This window comes from Plasmodium relictum, assembly GCF_900005765.1.
Source record: "Plasmodium relictum strain SGS1 genome assembly, chromosome: 12".
Lineage (NCBI taxonomy): Eukaryota > Apicomplexa > Aconoidasida > Haemosporida > Plasmodiidae > Plasmodium > Plasmodium relictum.
The window spans coordinates 972048-992576 of record NC_041690.1 but is presented as its reverse complement, the minus strand read 5'-3'; the positions used below and the strand labels follow the sequence as shown (position 1 = coordinate 992576).

General features: G+C 17.7%; 6 protein-coding genes across 6 annotated transcripts; 2 read left to right on the top strand and 4 right to left on the bottom strand.

The window, feature by feature from the left end:
• Window positions 1-364: 364 nt before the first annotated feature.
• On the top strand, window positions 365-814 carry PRELSG_1226200 (conserved Plasmodium protein, unknown function; the record flags this gene model as incomplete). The annotated part of the gene is made up of 1 exon (XM_028678050.1): window positions 365-814. One exon carries the CDS (start codon window positions 365-367, stop codon window positions 812-814), a length of 450 nt encoding a protein of 149 aa, XP_028534378.1.
• Window positions 815-2937: 2123 nt separating this feature from the next.
• PRELSG_1226100 (conserved Plasmodium protein, unknown function) lies at window positions 2938-3390 on the bottom strand (the record flags this gene model as incomplete). Its single annotated transcript, XM_028678049.1, has 1 exon — window positions 2938-3390. One exon carries the CDS (start codon window positions 3388-3390, stop codon window positions 2938-2940), a length of 453 nt encoding a protein of 150 aa, XP_028534377.1.
• A 2425-nt stretch (window positions 3391-5815) lies between these two features.
• Window positions 5816-8615, bottom strand: PPM3 (protein phosphatase PPM3, putative; the record flags this gene model as incomplete). The annotated part of the gene is made up of 9 exons (XM_028678048.1): window positions 5816-6484; window positions 6684-6853; window positions 7108-7173; window positions 7326-7355; window positions 7604-7672; window positions 7791-7846; window positions 7985-8005; window positions 8170-8213; window positions 8508-8615. 9 exons carry the CDS (start codon window positions 8613-8615, stop codon window positions 5816-5818), a joined length of 1233 nt encoding a protein of 410 aa, XP_028534376.1.
• Window positions 8616-10006: 1391 nt separating this feature from the next.
• PRELSG_1225900 (MFS-type transporter, putative) lies at window positions 10007-12197 on the bottom strand (the record flags this gene model as incomplete). The annotated part of the gene is made up of 2 exons (XM_028678047.1): window positions 10007-11811; window positions 12179-12197. 2 exons carry the CDS (start codon window positions 12195-12197, stop codon window positions 10007-10009), a joined length of 1824 nt encoding a protein of 607 aa, XP_028534375.1.
• A 1392-nt stretch (window positions 12198-13589) lies between these two features.
• PTP1 (protein tyrosine phosphatase, putative) lies at window positions 13590-14360 on the bottom strand (the record flags this gene model as incomplete). Its single annotated transcript, XM_028678046.1, has 3 exons — window positions 13590-13784; window positions 13886-13940; window positions 14095-14360. 3 exons carry the CDS (start codon window positions 14358-14360, stop codon window positions 13590-13592), a joined length of 516 nt encoding a protein of 171 aa, XP_028534374.1.
• Window positions 14361-17449: 3089 nt separating this feature from the next.
• Window positions 17450-19135, top strand: PRELSG_1225700 (methyltransferase, putative; the record flags this gene model as incomplete). The annotated part of the gene is made up of 9 exons (XM_028678044.1): window positions 17450-17458; window positions 17604-17641; window positions 17732-17844; window positions 17953-18066; window positions 18200-18288; window positions 18553-18614; window positions 18701-18764; window positions 18905-18968; window positions 19071-19135. The coding sequence occupies 9 exons, from the start codon at window positions 17450-17452 to the stop codon at window positions 19133-19135; spliced, it is 618 nt and encodes a 205-aa protein (XP_028534373.1).
• Between the last annotated feature and the right edge of the window lie 1394 nt (window positions 19136-20529).

The window sequence follows — 20529 nt, the reverse complement described above, 5'->3', positions numbered from 1 at the left end:
ATAATTTTAATAATGATTAAAAATTGTTCATAAATTTTCAGTATATTAAATTATATATATATATATATATATATATATATATATTTATATAATTTTTTAACTTTTTTGTAATAAAATAATAAAATTGTCTTAGTTTTAAGATATTTTTCTTTATTTTTTAAATATTAATAAAAAAAAAAAAATACATATTAATTGTTATTAATATTCTAAAATAATATTTATTGTAGAAATTTTTCTTGTCTTTTTTTTTATTAAATTTTTTTTTTATTTATCATTTATATATTTTTTTAATATCATTCGTTGTTCAGCTTGTTTGTTTTTGTGTATTTTTTTTTTTTTTTTAATATGCTTTTGTTTGTCAAACATGGATAATTTATATTACTTTGTGATACAGAATAATAGTGTACAACCTATAATTGTAAGGCAACCATCAGCTATAATTATCCACACTCAACCCAAATTACCAATTACATTAGACTTACCATCTCAAAATATAATTTTAAAAAGTGACGAACCGCAACCAATAATAGTTAGACAGCAAAATCCGAATGTCATCATTCAAAAGTCACAAAATGAATTTTATAATAATCCAAATTTGAAGATAGGATCACATGAAAAATTAAATGAATTTAACATGAATAAAACAAATATAATAGATGAAGAAATTAATGAAAATATAAATGCAATAAATACCTCACAGTATATTGATCACGTTGATCCGTCATATATTTATAACAATAATAATCTTGTATATTCGAATAAAAATATTCCTACAAACAATATGTATTTTAATTATGCTGCTTTAAATAATTAAAAAAAACATACACCTTACAATACAGTGTTATGTGCTAATAACAATGCAGCTTATATTAGTACCAGTTAATTGTAAGGAGATGAAACAAGAAAAACATTATACATATAAAAAGTATTTACAGTTAATTTATCATCTAGAAATGAAATAGAACAAAATAAATATATAACAAAATTTAAATTCTCCTTAGAAAATTAAGCTAATACATCATAATGAACTCAAAGTTTGATTTAGATAACTTCCTACCCTAATATTTTATAGTAGTAATTAGTTAAATGTTCTATTAATGTATATATTATTTCTATATATACATGAAGAGAAACATATATATATTTACATATGTGACTAATTATAATTTTATTTGTACCAAAAAAAAATGTTAATGTTAAATATAGTTACAATTTAATAGTATAAGCGTAAATGAGGTATATAAATTAAACATACTACAGAAAAGATGTATAAAATTAAGAAAATAAAATGATTTAAAAACAAATAAGAAAAAAAAAAGCAGATAAATTTTTAGAGAAAATGTTTAAGAAAATTATTCTTTTACGAGATTGAAAAATATATAATTCTATATTTTATATATTTTATAAGATTGAATAATTTTTAATTTAATAAAATAAGAATTTTTTTTCATATATATTTTATGTGTATTTTTTTTTTTTTTTACTCTTTACAATATCATTAATATACATGTCAACTGTTTTACAACGTTAACCAGTATCTTAAAAACTGGAATTGTGTTTTAGAAATATAATTGCTAATTTAATAATTTTCTAGAATGAGCGCCACTATATATTTTTGGTAAAACAAAAATATTTTATTTTAAATAACTTTTTTTCTTCTGTTATTTTGTTATGTAATAATAATTTTTAACCAAAAAGCACTAGTCAGTACTTAAAATATGAAAAAGTTTAACGCAAGATTCCTAATAAATACACATTTGTGTACCAGTAAAAATCTTCTTATAGCTAAACACATAGCATTTGTATTCAAAAATTTATGAGGAAAATAACAAATTAATCTCAAATCATAAAAAATAATAAAGAAAAAACTATACTTTTTTATTCTAAATTGTTTTCATATTTGATTGTAATACATATTTCTTTTTTTTTTGAAATATAAAAATATTTAAAATTTGAAATAACTATTTGTCTTTATGAAGATATGCTTATATGAAAATGATAGGAAACATAATAAAACTTTTCATATATATGAAAAATAATATAAAATAATATATATCTCATTAAACTATATCTGAATACATTAGTGAAACGTTGATTATTCATTATTCTTTATAAAAAAATTCTATATTATTTAATATAATCCAAATCATTTTATTGATGTAGTTATCTTCTTAATTTTTATGTTTCTCATACAAAAAAATGTTTTCCAAATATTATTATTATTAATTTCTTTTTTTTGCATTGAAAATACAAATGCAACCTTTAAAAAAATGTAAAATAATATGTTATGTCTTATAAATCTAAGAAAACTTTGAATAAATTTAAAAATAAGATAAAACAAATATTAAGTCATATTGAGATTCCACATTCGAAGAATTTTATAGTAATTTTGCTATATTTTTAAATTCATAACAATATTTTTCATTTATGTTAAAACAGAAACATTTTAAAAACAAATATTTGTTTTCTAATATTAGAGCTTTTTAAGAAAATATAAAAATTCTTTTTACCAAATTGGAAAAATTAAAAAAAATAAATCTATGAATGGATAATAAGTAAAAGAAAAAAAAAAAATAAATTAAATAAATTAATCAAAATACAACAAAATAAAACAAATAAATAATAACAGAGTAAAATAAATTATAAATTCTGTATATCATAAACTTCATATAAAATTGTTTAATTCTTTATATTCATCATAAGAACTTATTTAAAAATATATATTTTCTTTGTATTAAAAACTTAATGATATAAAAAAAAAAAATAAATAAATAATTTTTTATTAAATATATGAAAATATTTATATATATTTTTATATTATTTTATTTTCTTAATTTTTATTTCACGTTTTACTTTTTTGGTTTTTTTTTTTATTAAATTGATTCAAATTTCAATAATAATAATATAATTCTAAAATTATCCATTGAATTTTTATATTTACAAAGTGTTTTTATTGAAAGTTGTCATCATTGGACGATTCATGTCTGTAACTGTGTCTTGGCATGACTCAAGACTTTGTACATAATTTGGTGCTGCTTCATTTTTCACAACAACATTAGGGTTAGATTGTTTAACAAAAACGGATGTTGGTGGATTGTTTTTGACGACAATATTAGATGGTGGTTGGTTAAGTACCATTGTTGGTTGAGATTCATTTTGAACAACTACTGTTGCAGGCATTTGAACCAAAATTGGAGAAGGTAATAATTGGTTTTTGACATATACTGGTGGTAATGGCTCAAAAAATATAGGTTGACAATATTGTTGTGTATTATCAGGATAAGTTTGAGGTAACACTACATTATGATTAGGTACATACATTTGAAATGGTTGCATTGAGACAACATTCATTTTATTATCAATTTGTGGCATATAATTAAAGGGTTGCATTTTTGAAACAGCTTCGTGGAAAAAGAAAATTTTTAATTAAAAAACCGAAAGATGGAAAATTTGATAAATGATAGTAACAAAAACAATTGCAAGTTATGAAAACGCTCCAAATTTAATTTAATTGTTTATAAATTATGACGATAAACAAGATTTATAAAATGAAATGAAAACTATTTTATAATATGTTTACACAACAACAAAAAAAAAAAAAAAAAAATAATAATAAATAAATATATAAAAACAAGAAAACGATATTTTAATCTAAATAACTTTTTGATTTATTAGATGAAAAATTAACGATATATTTTTATTAAAAAATATATATATATATATATGTACAAACTTCTTGAATTAATAAAATATAATGCAAATTAAAAAAATAACGAAGTTAATTCAATTACAGTAATCACATAGCAAAAAAGATAACCTATATATAATTTTTGCGTATGCTATGTTAATAAAAATTAAATTAATTATGAACACGTCATAATTATTTATTTATAAAAGTACACATGCTATATTTTTTTTTTTTTTTTTCCTTAGATTACTATTGAAAAATGACGTATTTCGTGTATAATCTTAGTAAAGGAAAATAAGAAATAATCTTTTTTTTCCTTATAAAGTTATTTTTTGATAAATATGAAATAAAAAAAAAAAAAAAAATAATATAGACAGGATTTAATATATATATGTGTAAAGCTAAAATATATTAAAGAAAAAAATACAAAATATTTATATCATATATAATGTTAATTATTGGCCGTAAATATATTAACCTTAAGGTTATTAAAATTTCTTTTTCTTAATATTTTAAAACATTCAAAGGAAAAATAAAATTATATTTATTTATACAATATAATAATTTTTTCTTTAATTAAAAAAATTAAAATAATTTTGATTTTTTCTTATTATATAAATATTATAATTCGGAATAAATAATTCTACTTAAGAAAACTGTTAGCTTTGAAATCTTTTTTATTTTTTTTAAATCTCTTAAAATTCAAGAAAATATTTGTTCATTATATTCATCTATATTACTTATTTTAAAAAGTGTAATTCTTCCAATGGAATAGAAGCAAATTTGAATATCTTAAGTAAATTGTTAATAATAAAATAGTATTCTTTTTTAGTTTCACAAATTATCAAGTATGTATTAAATACAACATCATAAGAAGATTACTGAAAAAGAAAGAAAAAGTAATATATATTTATTTATTTCTGTTATTTTATATTACTAGCTGAATAAAAAATCATAATTAAAAATTTTTTTTTTTTATTTTGTGAAATTTAATAATTTTCTTTTATGTAAAGCAATTATATCTTGTACTTTGATAAACTTTTTCCATTTTAAATCAGAAATATCTCGTGTGTAAAATTCATATTTAATTAATAATTTTTAAGTTAAAAAAAAAACATTAATATCATTATACAGTTCTGGATTTTTAATAGCTAACAATAAAAATAAAGGAAAGACACTATATTTATACATATAATAAAAAAAAAAGTTCTTTTAAGTACTTTAATGATATATATAAACTTTTATATGTTGCTGCCTTAATAACTAAAATGTTACATTTACATAAAAAATAAGTTTTGGGATCATAAAAATGAATAAAAATTAAAAATGATTTAAAATAGAAATAATTTAATATGAGAGGTGTTAATTAAAAAAAAAAAATTAAAAAAAATTAATAAAATAGCTTTTAATTATGAAGCTGTATATTAGCATAATATCAGTAGTATTCATTCTTTTCTTAATTATGCTATATATTTTTTATTAATACCTAACAAAAGTAGCTATTATATTTTTCTATTTTTATTTGTGGCAATATGAAGTGGTATTTTCTTTATTTTCTTTATTGCTTTATTTTATTTTTATTTTGATTATTGAAAATATCGCTTTCTCCTCATTTAATGTGTGTGTGATTTATTAGAATATTGTGCTCAGCTTCAATCAAATAAAATATTATGTAAGACAAATTTACTATTTTATACATTAATTTGATTCAATTTACATTTTGAGTTTATTTAGTTTTTATTTTGTTCTAAAATTAACAATTATAATGTTTAGGAAATTTTTAAATAAAATAATTATTTATTCGTTTTGTACATGCTTTTTATTTGGTTCATATGACACTTTTTGTTATTAAATTTTGAATTTTTTTTTTTTTTTTACTTGCATATTATGCAAAAAATTGAATATATTTTAAATTCTATTATTAAATCGCAAAATGATATATTTTTGGCGTTCTTTAATGATAATATTCTTCATTTTTATAAAAAACCTAGTGTTTTCTCATTTTTTTTATTCATCGTTTTGATCATTCATATAATATATATAGTTGGTTCAAACAATCAACAATTTATTTATTGAACTTTCTAGAATCACTTTTGATACAATTTCTATTTTTCCTTTTCTTTTTTTTTAATAATTCAACATTTTTTTTCTATCATATTCTCTAAAAAATTCTATCATTTTATTAAAGTCAGTTTGATCCATTTTATTAAGAACATCGTTTGTTACAAGATCCTCTCGTAGGATAGGTAGAGTCAAATATTTTATATTTTTGTTGTTTCTTCTATTTAATATGATATGTGTATTTTTGTTTTCTCTAATTTTTTTTAAAAATGGCTCAATAGAAGAGTATTTACCTTTAATTTCATCACAACTTTCCATTAAATTATTTATAATATTCTTATCATTTATATGATATTTATTTAAAAAATTTCCATAAAATTCGTATTTTGTTATCTTTTCATTATGTATATAAATACTTGGTACTAATTTTTCTCTAAAATAAAAATTGTCTATCTTTTCATCGAAAAATTTAATTATTTGAATAGTTATATTATCCTTTGAACCTGATAATAAGGCATAATCTAAAATATTTATTACAGCATCACTTAATGTATATTCATTAATGTATTCATAACTAAATTTTGCTACATCATTCCATGATAAAGTTTCGAATAATCCATCACATCCTAAAAATAAAATATCATCGTAGTTTGCATAAAATATTTTTATATCTGGTATACAAGTTATCATTGCCTCATGTGGATTATAAGGAAAATTGGAGTTTTTTTTATAATTCTAAAAAGAAAATTTTATGAATTAAAAAACTTTTAATAATAAACAAATGCTAAAAATGAATTTATTTCAAGGAAATTATAAGCAACTTAAAAAAAAAATAATGTATAGATAAATAAATGTATTAAAAAATATAAGTTAAAAGATATTTATTTTTTATTTTTTTGAAAATAATTTATAGTTAATTATTTTTAATTTTTACTTTATCTCCAAATGATCTAGACACGCCTATATAACCAAGTATTCTACCATTTTCAACAAATCCTCCAATTTTATCAATTCTTTCTTTTTCTTTTTTATTATAAGGCTTGTGATCTTCACTTAATGAAATAAAGGAACCATCACTTTTTATTAGCATTGCACGCGAATCTCCTTCAACAATTTGATAATTTGAAATATTATTATAATTAATTAATTTTATATTTATTATTATTCATACCAGTTATGAAATATCATTATAAATTTAAAATATATAAAAAATAGAGAGTGAAACTTATAATTCATAATCATAATAGAATTATAAGTTATTTATATTATTCTTTGATCAATTTATTATTTCAAAAGATACAAAATAAAAATAAATTAAAATAATGAAATTTATATTATATGCTTTTAAAAATTATTACCTAAATTACATATATAAAGCTTAAAGAAATCTTTGTTCACAATTTTTTCAATAATAGCAATTATTGCTAAAAAATGGAATAATAATAAAATGTTGGTATATAATTATCTAATTCCATTTTTTTTTATTAAATTATTTATTTAATAAATTATTATTTTATTTTATTTTATTGATACAAAATTTATGCTAATTTATATAAAAAAACTTTAGTTATTTTACCTGTTGACCCACTATTAGCAAAGTTACTATCTAAAAAAAAAATGAATAAAATTTATGTAAACTAGGAAAATGATTAGAAAAAATCTGTTCACTATGCCTAAACAATACAATAAAAAAATAACTATATATACAAAAATTGCAAATGTAATAACAAAAAATAATCATATTTAATAAAATAATGCTAAATGAAAGGTTTTATCATGAAATGTGGGATATAAATTAAATTATATATATTTCTTTTTTAGTATATTATATGATCTTAATAAAAGTTTACATACTTAAAATTTCGTTATCCATCTGAATACAAGCATTTATTATATTATTAGAATCTAAAGATTTACAATTACCTTCAGAAAAAAAAATTTATTTAATAATTAAAACTTTTCTTTTTTTTAATATTTAATATATGGAATATATCTATACTTTTACATTAATATTATAATATTTTCGTCATTTTATATATACCGATAAAATTAGCAATATTTCGTGCACAATATAAAGCAGTTTCTTTTCCTATGTGGCTAAAATATTAAAATTGATTTATAAATATAATTTACTACACAAAAAAAAAAGAGGAAGTTTTTAATATATATATATATATAAATATTCCTTATTTAATATTTTTTTATAATCCTTATGATTGAAGATTTTATATTAACCCATCAAATATAGAACACATTCTAAATTTTCAAAAAAAGGTAAATACAATGAGATAAAATAAAAAAAAATTAAAATTAGGAAAAAAATTAAAATAGTTCATTTTAAAAAAATAATTATAATAACAATTTAAATATATCTTATTTATATGAATTTCTAAAAAAAAAATTAATTTAAAAAATTATACTTGCATGATGGAAAATTTTTAAGAGATGCTAAAATAACAGTTGCCTAACATATAAAACAATTATAAATATTTTGATATATAATTTTTCTAACTTTTAATAATTTTATCATAAAGCAAAATTTATTATTTTATTTATCTTAATTAGTGTAAAATTTAACTAAAAATACAAAAAATGTAAAATAATAGTATTCTTTTTATTCATTTTATTTATTATGAAAAAATTTCTTAACCATTATTTATTTTTTATAAAGTTTTATATTTTTTTCATTTAAATCAAATATATATAATATTTATATAAAAAAATTAAAATTAAAAAGATCATAAAAATATTAAATTACATCTTCTTCAGTAGAACGATATCCTTGCATAGTTCCAGCACAAACATGAGTATACCAGCTGACAACTTCAGACACTTCCTTTGTGCTTATTAAATTGATTCTACTCATAATTTTTCTTATTTTCTTTCTTTTTTTTTTTTTTTCTTAAATTAATTCGTTTAAATTTATATAATATATATATTCTATTTGTATGTGTACATTTGAAAAAAAAATAAAACAAAAATTATTTATCTCTTCAATATTTACATTAAATACAACGTAAGAAAAAAAAAATCTCTTCTTGTAGAAAGGCACAAAATTGTTTCTAAAACTATTTTTCTAACTTATAAAAAGTAGAAAGTTCCTTTTTTTTTTTTTTTTTGAAAATATATTTTTATTCATGCATCTTGAACTTCATATATAATTTTAAAAAAAAAAATTTTACGATATATACTCATTACATAAATTTTATTGTCTATAATATATTCTAATTTTTTTTTTTTTTTTTTTTAAATGAAATTAAGATTCTTTTTTCTGTCTAGAGACAAATAATACTTTAAGATATATTTTGTTTCTTTTTATTGTGTAAAAAGTAATATAAAATGTGCACTTAGTCTTTTATCTTTCAAGGTAAAAATGCCCATTATTCCATTAATATATGCAAGTAAAATAATATAATATTTTTTTAGATATATAACATAATTACATTTTTAAAAATAAAGAAAAGTGTATACCATTTCTATATTAAAATTCAACGAGAAAAAAATTCAAAAAAATATACGGATAGTAAATAATTATTTTATTTTGAAAGAAAAAGAAAAGTTTCAGTATAAGAAATTTTTTTTTAAACATAACCTAATAGAATAAATTAAAATGCCATTAACAATTTTTTTATTTTTCTTTATTAAATTTTCTAAAATTTGAAATACTTCAATACATTATATGTATAGTGTAAGTGCAAGTGTGTATATAATTTAAATTTATAAATTTTTTTTTCTTTTTTACCCAAATTATACATGTTTTATTATTACTTTAGTAAATTTTTTTTTTATAAATATATATTTTATTATAATTTCTTATGCTTCATAATGAATGCTTATAATGTATATAGAGTTCTTTTAAACAGAAATATAATAAAAAATAACAAATACGTATATTAATAGTCATTTTTTTTTTCTTTGTTATTTTATTTAGAAAAAAAGTTTTAACAAATTATTGTAAAAAGTTGAAATAAAGGAATAGCAAAAACAATAAATTGTAAAATAAAGTTTCGTGATTAATTACAATTAGGTGTTTTCTATAAATTATTTATGGAATTAGAAATTTTATTTTTAAAAGCCTGATATAAACAAATAATTTATATATGCATAATACTTATGCATATATCTATATATATAACAAATGAAATGGTACATAAAAAAAAAGAAAAAAAAGAAAAATAAAATTAAATTTATAAAATTTATGTTTATTTACAAAATTGAAAAAAAAAATATGTATATAAACTATATATACATTCTCATTTAAATAGAATAGTAATTCATAGCATTCATTTTTTTAATATCATATTTACAAATCGTATTGTAATCATCGTAATTAATATTTGAATATGATTTAGTTGTTTTGTTTAATGTTTCCATTTTGTGATCGTAAAATAAAAGTTCCTTTCTTAAATTTTGAAGATTTAATTTTTTACTCAGATGAATTTTATAAAAGTCTTCTATACAATTATTTTTCATTTCTTTTATTTTGAAAATACTTTCTTCTGATTTATTACTATATTTGGATGTACTAGTTGATGAATTCCGAGGAGTAGATGAAAAATGAGAATACATTCTTAATACAGATGGTGGATTAGAATAATCATCAAGAATTTTTGAATCTGATGGAAGCATTGATAAATCATTATAGTTTTCTAATAATTCTTGAGTATTATCATTATTATTAAAAAAATCTCCAAACTTATGTGTATGAAAAGTATTTCTTTTTATAAGTCCACTTCTAATAGAAAAAGTTAAAGCATTTATAGGTTTTTTTCTGATAGTTTGTATATTTAGACTAATTGCCAACATAAAAATGGATAAAAAAAAAACCAAAATAGTGATGTTATAATATTTTGATATATATGAAAAAAGCGATATAAAAATAGCACTGACAGTAAATGAAACTACTTGCAGTATGGAAGTACACAAATTAGAACTTATTGGGTAGACTGCTATGGATGCCATTTCAACGGATATTGGTTGAATAGGACCTGACCAGAAGCCAATTAGACTAATAATAATAATTATTAATATATTATTATTAGTGAAATTTAAAAGTACACATACAGTCATAATCATGGAAATACATAAGATAATTAATTTCTTAAAGTATTTGCTATTAGCATTAAAACATAATAATGCACTACCCAATACAGTATTAAAAATAAATAAAGATCCAGACACAGCAAAATACCCTTTATTTACGGATATTCCTTTTAAAACAATAGACATATCAGCCGAAAAACTACTAATCAGACATTCTGAATAGCAGAATATTATTAATATCTTTACAATATCTTTTTTTGATAATATATTAACTACTTCAATCTTTAAATCACATAAAAAACGATTTAATTCTCTTCCGAAATTTTTTAAGCTTAATTTGCTTCTAGTTACTTCTGAATTATCAAAACTTAAATAATAATTATCATTTTCATTATTTTTCTTTTTATTAAAGTTTAAATTTAATGCTTCAGCTGTTTTTGATGGGGGAATAGGTGGACAACTTTCAAAAAAAAAAATTACCAAAGTTGAACCAATAAAGCTTATAAGGCAAATGGAAAATAATAATTCTTTTACATCATCTTTATTTATCACTATAAAAGGTGCATATAAATATATTATGGCTGTTCCTAATACATTGGAAATAATAGAAACGCTTGTTGAAATAATTCGCTCATCAACTGGAAACCAAATTAAAGAAACTTCTGGTGGAGCGTTAACAAAAATTATTTGGCCAATTGATGATAGAAATTGACCAAACATAACAAGTTTTAAATTGTTCCAAAATAAATATCTTAGAAAGCAACCAATAAACTGTAATAATGAACTAAATACTACGTTTGTTCTTAATGAAAATTCACTTAATAAAAAAGATAAAGGTATTGAAAATATTGAATAAATAATAAAATATACTTGTGGAAATATATTATTTGAAATTCCATATAACTCATAACAAATATTATTTATTGGAGCGAATGTAAAACATATTAAATTATCAACCATACAACAATAGGAAAAATAAAATAACATCAACCATCTTCTTTTATACAGCTTAAAATTATCTAATTTCTCTGCCATTAAACAATATATATATAAAATAAAAATAAAAAAATGTATAATATGGAAAATTGTAAATATAATTTTATAATTATCATAATAGAAAAATAAATGTACCGATAATACATATTACAGAAGAAAAGAATAATAATAAAAATTAATGAATATACACAATGAAAAAAGATGAAGATAAATATATATATTAAAGCTTAAAACAAAAAAAGAAAGAAAATGAATACAAGCAATACTTCACACTTTCAAACTTAAAATTTTTTCCCCAAAACTTTAAGCCCTTTTCCTTTTTTTATAGTTTTTTAATTTCTTATTCTATGCTAATATACATTGATTTTTTTTTTTTTTTCTTAATTTTACCTCCTATGTAACCTTGCATTATTGTGTGAAATTTGTAAACTTTTCTATTTGTATGACATCATTTAATCGTAACGAAATATATTTTATTATATTTGCTTTTTCCTTAATATTTTAATTTTTTTTGTTTTAATTTTTTTTTTTTTTTTTTTTTACTTTTTTCTTATTGTATATATGTTTGTATATATTATTATATATTAAAAAAAATCAATAAATCATAAATCATACTTTTCTCAAAAGTAATATGTTCCAATATTATTTTTCCAGTTGATATTTTATTTGATCTTTGTTCTTTTTTCATTTCTTATATTAAATTTTTTATTTTCTGATTTGATCTTAGATATTTTATCATTTTTTAAAGTTTTTTTTTTTTCATTTGAAACTTTTTTTTTTTTTTCGTTACATAAAACTTTTTTTATTTTTTTCTTTTCTAATTTTCTTTTTATTTTTTAAAATGTTTTAGAAAATATCTGATAAATTAATTAATAAAATTTTATATATAATTGTGGGGTCCTTTAGACTGTTTTTCTTGCTTTATTTTTCTTCATATAAATATGAAATAATTCTTTTTTTTCATAAAAATATTTTTATTCCTTAAATTAAAAAAAAAAAAGGGTTTTCTTTTTTTAAATTAACAAAAGTTATGGTAAAAGGCAAGTATACTTAAATATTTCAACTTATTATAATTGTTAGGTATAAAATATAGATTATAATACATAGAAAAATAAAAGGCTAAAAAATTCTAGTAAAGTTTTGACGACAAGATTTAATTGTTCTTTTAATTATACAATGTGTTCTACACATATTAAAAATATGAATATTTAATTACTATGATACTTGTAACATAAGAAAATCTATTAAATACAAAATATCTAATTTAATATAAAATTTTTATACATCGAAGTAATATTTGAATGCCTAGTAATAAGCATTAATGAAAAATAATGGGATGCTATTTCTTCATTTTAAATGCACATATATGTAAATAAAAATATTTTATACTTAAAGAAAAATATAGCAAAACAAAATATATATTTTAAAAGAAAATTTGTTACTTAAAAATTATAAAAAGACATTTTAGTAATTCAAAAAAAGTTTTTATTAAAATAATTATTTTTCATTAAAACAAATATACATAACATATATGTAAAGAAAAAAAAAAATATATATATATATATATATATATATATATATATATATATTAAAATATATCATTTTTAATAAATAAAAAGTCTATTTGAAAATTAAAAAAGAAAAGATATATGCACATATATAATTTTTTAAAATGCTTGTTTTAAATTTTGTTTTAGTAAAAAAAAAAAAAAAGGAAAATTAACAAATTCTTAAAAAAAATAAAAATAATAATAAATTTTATAAATTATTTTATTTTCTGAATATTTAATAAGTTTTTAAGTTAAATACTAAAGTCTACGGATGCATTACTATCACACTTTTCTGAAGTAAACCAATTTATATACTTTTTTGACGAAAAAGTGATTTTATCTTTCACATTTTTTTCATATTCACATAACTGTTCTATAAAGCCAATATTAGGACAAATTTTTTTTTTTTTCATTATAAAATTGAATGCTTCATTAAGGCAAAAATTCTGTTAATAGAAAATACATATATGTAAAATTAAAAAAAATTTATAAATTCATAAAAATGATAAATTTAAATTAAATTTAAAAACTTAAAGGGAAGAAAAACCTGTTTTTCCATTAAGTAAGCTATTGCTATTGTAGATGATCTACTTATTCCATGGCTATGAAGAAAAAAATATCTATATATATATAATATGCATACAAAAAAATTTTTATGCAAATAAAAAATATTACATAAACTAGCACACAAGTAAAACATGGGGTCTTATTCGTGTTTATATTTTGATTTAAATTTTTTTTTTTTTAAATATATACCAACAATAAATAAGAACAGATTGCTCTTGAGAAATAAATGAATGAATAAAATTATTTGATAATTCGAAATATGATGAAATTTGTTCTAATCCTATATCTTCTAAATCAATTCGTAAATTTTCATATCCATCAGGAACTTTATCCTTAGGAAACTCAAAATAAGTACAGCAAATAACTAATGCTTTTATATTTTTTTCTTTAAGGATTTCAACATTATCTACATCATTGCTTCCTCCCAAATATAAAAACGGTAATATTTGAATCATTTAAATTTATTTTTTATAAAGAAAAAATAAAAGTAAAAAAATATAAATATAAATATATATATATATATATATATATAAATATGCCTATTAAAAATTAATGAAAGTGAAAATTTTTATAATTATTAACTACCCATTAAAAATATATTCATTAAATACAAAAATTAAAAAATAATTACATAATTATAATTTATAGATAATGAGAGATTAGTAAAATTATCTGTATCAAAATTTTTTTGAAATGTATACACAAAAAAAAAAAAAAAATACAAAATAAAATAAAAAAAAAGCATTATGCTTTCAAAGACAAATAATTAAATGAATTGTGCTAACTTTCATTTGAATTTTATTAATATATTCTTAATGATAAATTAATTTATAAAAAAACCTATTCATTCATATTTTATTGGTATTTTTATTTTATTTTTTTTTCTTCTTAATAGAATATTTTACACTTCTATATGTATGTTAACAATAATAATTTACATATAATAAATGAAACATAAAAATAAAAATTAAGTATTATTCATTAAAGAAGAATAAAAAAAATTATAACATATATTTAAGTATATATAAATATATGTGGAATTGTAAAATGAAGAAAAGAAAAAATTACTAAAAATTGCAAAATTATAATTTATAATATTATAAAATAAATTATTCTCATCAGAATATTAAAAAAATTAAATCCATCGTCACTACACAGTTTAAAAAATACACACAAAAATAAAAAAAAAGTTATCCGCAAATATTAAGTTATTTATATAAAGATAAAAATATGTTTTTTATAGAAAAAAAACTATTTTTTTTTTTTTTCGACAATTTTTTAGAATTTTCAGAAAAAACTAAAAAAAATAATGTAAAAAATTAAAAATATTATATATTTACATAAAGTATTTTTTTATTATTATTCTTAAAAATAAAGAAAGTAATAAAAAATATATTGTCTTATTTTAACTAAATACATTTTTTTACTCTGTCATTGAAAAATATTATATTATTAATTTTGCTCAAAATGCATGAAGGTTTAACAGAATCGAATGAAAAAAACAAAAAAATGAAAATGATCTTGAGAGAAGTAATACTTCGCTAAATAATATATTAAAAATATACTTTTCTTTTTTTTAATATTAAGATGATATAATTCCACTTAATGGAATTTTTCATGTATTTATGAATAGTTTGTATGTATTATAAATTTAAGAATGTTAATGGTTACATAAAAGTATTTATAAAATAAAAAACAAAATAAATTTATTACACTCTTTAAATTTATTTAAAAAATATACTTTACATATATATATTAAAAAAAAAAAAAGAGCATCAGAGAAAATAAAAATATAGTTAAAATTTAAAAAAAGAAAAAGTTATATATATGCTTTGATTTTTTGAAATATTAATGAATACAATGATAAATAAATGAATATTTTTCTTCTGAATAGATAAAAGAGTATTTAAAAAAGATAAATAAAAAACAAAATAACATACTTGACTTATTCTGTGATAATGAAATATTGATATAAAAGAAAAATAAATGCATACTAATTTAATGTAAACTAAGGTAAAAAAAAAAAAAAAAAAAACATTACATTTTTTTACCTTTTTTTTTTTTTTTTTTTTATAGATATTACTTGTATATTTATGGAAAGAAAAAGTTATACTTTTTTTAAATAAATTTTGCGTAAGTTTACAAAAGAAACTTTTTTGTAATATATAAAAAATAATAAAATGGCATTATTTGATTTAAGTAATATATATTTTTAATAGTGTCATACGTAAAAATATGATCATATGCTTTTTCTTATACATCTAAAACAAGTCTGTAAAAAAAAAAAAAGAAAAAAAATCACTGAAAATCAGCCTAATTTTATTTAAATATCCATGAAAAAAAAATATTTTTTGTATTTTTAATTTATCAATTTAGAAATATAACCAGCAAATTTAATTTCTTTTTTAATTGTTGGCATACTTTTTTTTATACTAAAAAAAATAATAATATAATTTAATATAAAATAAAAATTAACTATATAATTTTGTAAAAAAATATATATATATTTGTATAAACAATACTCTTGATCATGTAATACAAACCATTTAAATGGCAAAATATAAAATTTTTTTTTTTTATTTTAATCTAAAAAATGTGTTATATTAATCCTTAGGCATTATATTTTTTTTATTTTTACGAGCAAACAAAAATATATATATTTCAAAATATTTTTAAAGATCTTAAATATTTATAGCTCTTTATGCTAATAAATGTATTGACTATATTCTAATGAATATATTATTTAATTCGCTTCATTAGCTTTTCAATAAATTGACATTTTTAAAGAAAAAAGAAAGACCTTTAAATGTTAATTCTCACGTTACATCGTATCATTTTATATTATTTTTTCTTTTATTGAATTATGGTTTATTTTTTAACTTTTAATATTTTAACGTTTTTCTCTTTTACTTTTTGAAGTATTTCTTAAACATTTTTTTTCTACTATTAAGAAAAAAAAAAAAGAAAAAAAGGGAAAAAAAGGGAAAAAAAAGAAAGAATTAGATAACAAAACTATAATAAAAAAAAATTTTTAAATGTATCACACACATACTATTGAAAAAAAGAGTAAAAAATAAATACATATATGTCTTATACTATTAAGTTTACTATTATATGTATATATAACATTAATTATACTTGAACAGAAGAAAATTTAAATTTAATTATTTTATTTTTTTTAATTATGAAAACTCTATTATAAAAAATTCTGGATTAAAAATATAAAGCATACATTTTTTTTTATTAGTTCCGAAGTATTGTAACATACGTATTTTACATAAGATCGTATGAATATTAAAAATTAAAAGAACTCAAAACGATTATTACAAAACAAAAACAGGTATATTTTACATTAAATGTAAGAAATATTATAAAAAAAAAAAAATTAATTAAAAAATTTGCATGTTTCTTAATATAAAACTTTTCATAACCTTACAAAAAGAACCTTTTTAGTTTTTAATACAAATAATAAACATTTAATATAACACAAATCCAATATTTGATTATTGCTGTGTGTGTAAGAATAATACAACTTATTTTCAGTATGGCAGTGGTAATAAAAAGTGAAATAAAAATATAAAAGGATACATATTATGCTTTATTTTAATTTGAAGCCAACTTTAAAAAATATATAAAGTTATGTTGTAATAGTTTTAAAATATATATAATAATTATTATTTATTTTTTTTTTTATGAAGTATGGTAAAATATCTTATTGGAATGAGCGATATACTAAGTAATATTAAATTATTTATTATTTTTTTCAATTCTATTATAATTTAAAGAATTTATACTTTATTTATTGTTATATTTATTTATTTTAAAGTGAAGAAGAACAATTTGATTGGCATCAAAGATGGCATGGTGTAAAGCATATTTTTGCTGAACTTGAAATAAAAAACGATGCAAAAATTTTAAATGTTGGATGTGGAACATCAAGTAAGAAATATATTATTACACTTATGTATATATATAAGAAATTATATAATTCTTGTGTTTTTAATATTTATTATTATTATTATTTTTTTATTTTTTTTTTTTATTTAGAATTTAGCGAAGAAATGTCTGACAGTGGTTATACTGATATAACTAATATAGATGCATCATCTGTATGCATAAAAAAAATGAAAGAAATATACAATGATAAACCAAATTTAAAATGTAACTATGCCTTTTTAATATTTAATTAAATATTTTAATTTTCTTATTTATTTATCAATTTAATTTTTTTTAATTTTTTTTTTACATCAAAAATATATATATATATACATGTGAATACATAATTTTCTATTAGATATCTTAATGAATGTGTGTGATATGAAAGAATTTAAAAATGAAGAGTTTGATTTAATAATTGACAAAGCATGTCTAGATTCAATAGTGGTAACAACATTTATATATTTTAACAATAATAAAAGGATAATTATAATTTAATAATTAGTTTAAATATTTTTAGATATATTATTTTGTCTTTTTGTAATTTTAATAAATGCTTCTATACTTCGTTTTTTCAAGATATTAAAATATATTTTTTTCTTTTTTTTCTGTATATTAATTTATCATTCAAATAATATGAAAAAAGAGTTACTCAAATAATCAAAATTAAGTTAAATATAGATATAAATTTTCTTACATTTTTTTTTTTAGTGCTCAGAAGATTCCTTAAAAAACGTTGAAGAAATGTTATCAGAAATATCAAGGACTTTAAAGTAATTAAAACTGTTTTCCATATTTTTAAATTTATTAAAGAATAATTATTATATAATTGAAATAATAAAAAATAAAACCTTTTTAGGCCTGAAGGTATTTTTATTATTATATCTCATGCGCAACCAACTTATAGACTAGGATATTTACAAGTAAAAATATAATAAATATTATTAATATAAAAAAAATTATATAATTATTTTACATTATAATGAATTTAAAAAAAAAAATTTGTAACACCTTTAGCATCTCATAAATTCCAAAATATTTTAATATTTCTTTTTTTTTTTAGAAACCTCATTATAAGTGGGATATTACTGTTAAAACAGTCAAACGCCCCATGTTAGGAATAGTGGGTTAATTTTATGATAATTAAAATTTTACCTTAAAATATCTCATATTTTTTTTATTTTTTTTTTTTATTTTTATTTTACATTTTCATTATTTTTTTATTATAGCTCCTCCTGTAGATGATAGTTTGCATTATATTTATATTTGTAAAAAAGGGAATACAGTAACTTAAAAATAGTTTTATTTTTAAGAAATTTTGTCAAATATTTTAAGTTTAATTTTTTTTTTCCTAATCTTACATTCTTCACTTTAATTTTTTATATTTTCTTTTTTGGTTCAATATAATGTAATATTTTTGCATTTAGTTTATTTAGTTTAAATATATTAAGGCATATAGAAGTAATTTTTTTTTATATAAAAATATAATTATATTTTTATAATATATATATGTATTAATATCATTATATATATTTTTTTTTAATTATTTATAGTTAGTATTGAAATGTTTTTTTAAATTTAAGTGTTTTAATTTTTTTCTTTTTTTTAAATTTTTTCCTAAACATTATTTTTAAATTAAAATATTCTAAAAAAAAAAATAAAAAAGTCTATATCATAGTGTGCGAATTAAATACAATCCTATATTTTTTAAAATATAACTAAATATAAGGAAAAATTTTCTAATATTTTTATTTTCAATGATTTTTATATCCATATTACTTTTGTTTATGTTTTTATGAATAAAATTATGATACTGCGATTAAATGTAAAAAAAAGAAGACAAACAAATTTTCTTTTTTATTTCATTGTAAAATTAAAGAACTATTTTCAATTAATGCACATAAATCTTCTAATAAAAAATTTACACACCTGTGTGCATAATTCTAAAAAAAAAAAAGAAAAAAAAAAGAAACCTATTAATAATTGAACATTGAAAATTGGAGAAAATATAATTTCTAAATATGCAGAATTGAAATTTATTATTTTGATAAAACTTATTTAATTTTTATCCGTAGTTATAAAAAATAAAAATAAAAAAAAATATGATAAATATTGGCTATTAAAAATTTTTTTTTTAATAGAAAACGTATATTTCTAAAACATCTCATGCTATTACTACTTCGTATACATAAAAAAAAGAATTGCACACATAAATAAAAATAAATTATATATAAATTATAAACAATCATAAAATGTTTTATTTAACTCTCTGTATTTACACTGTTCTACATATTTTATTAAAACCCTTATATTAATGCTGTTATAAAAATTCTTTTTCTTAAAACTGGGCCTTTTGTTACTACCTTTTAGTTCCATTATATTTATGTGCTTATAAATATATTGGCATGTAAATTTTTTTATAAAATTTATAAGTTATAACTCTTTAAATTATTTTATACATTGTTATAGCAATGTTAAACCAAGTTGGAAACTAAATATATATATATTTACATACAACAAATGTACTTCAATTTATTAAATGCGCAGCAAAAGTAACATTTAAAAAAACTAACTTTCAATAAGATATATTTTTTTTTATTTAATAGTGAAATAATTTTTTTGTTATATACATGTTGTGTCTCAATTTTTTTTCAAAATTAAAAAAAAATAAAAAGCTTTATATATTTC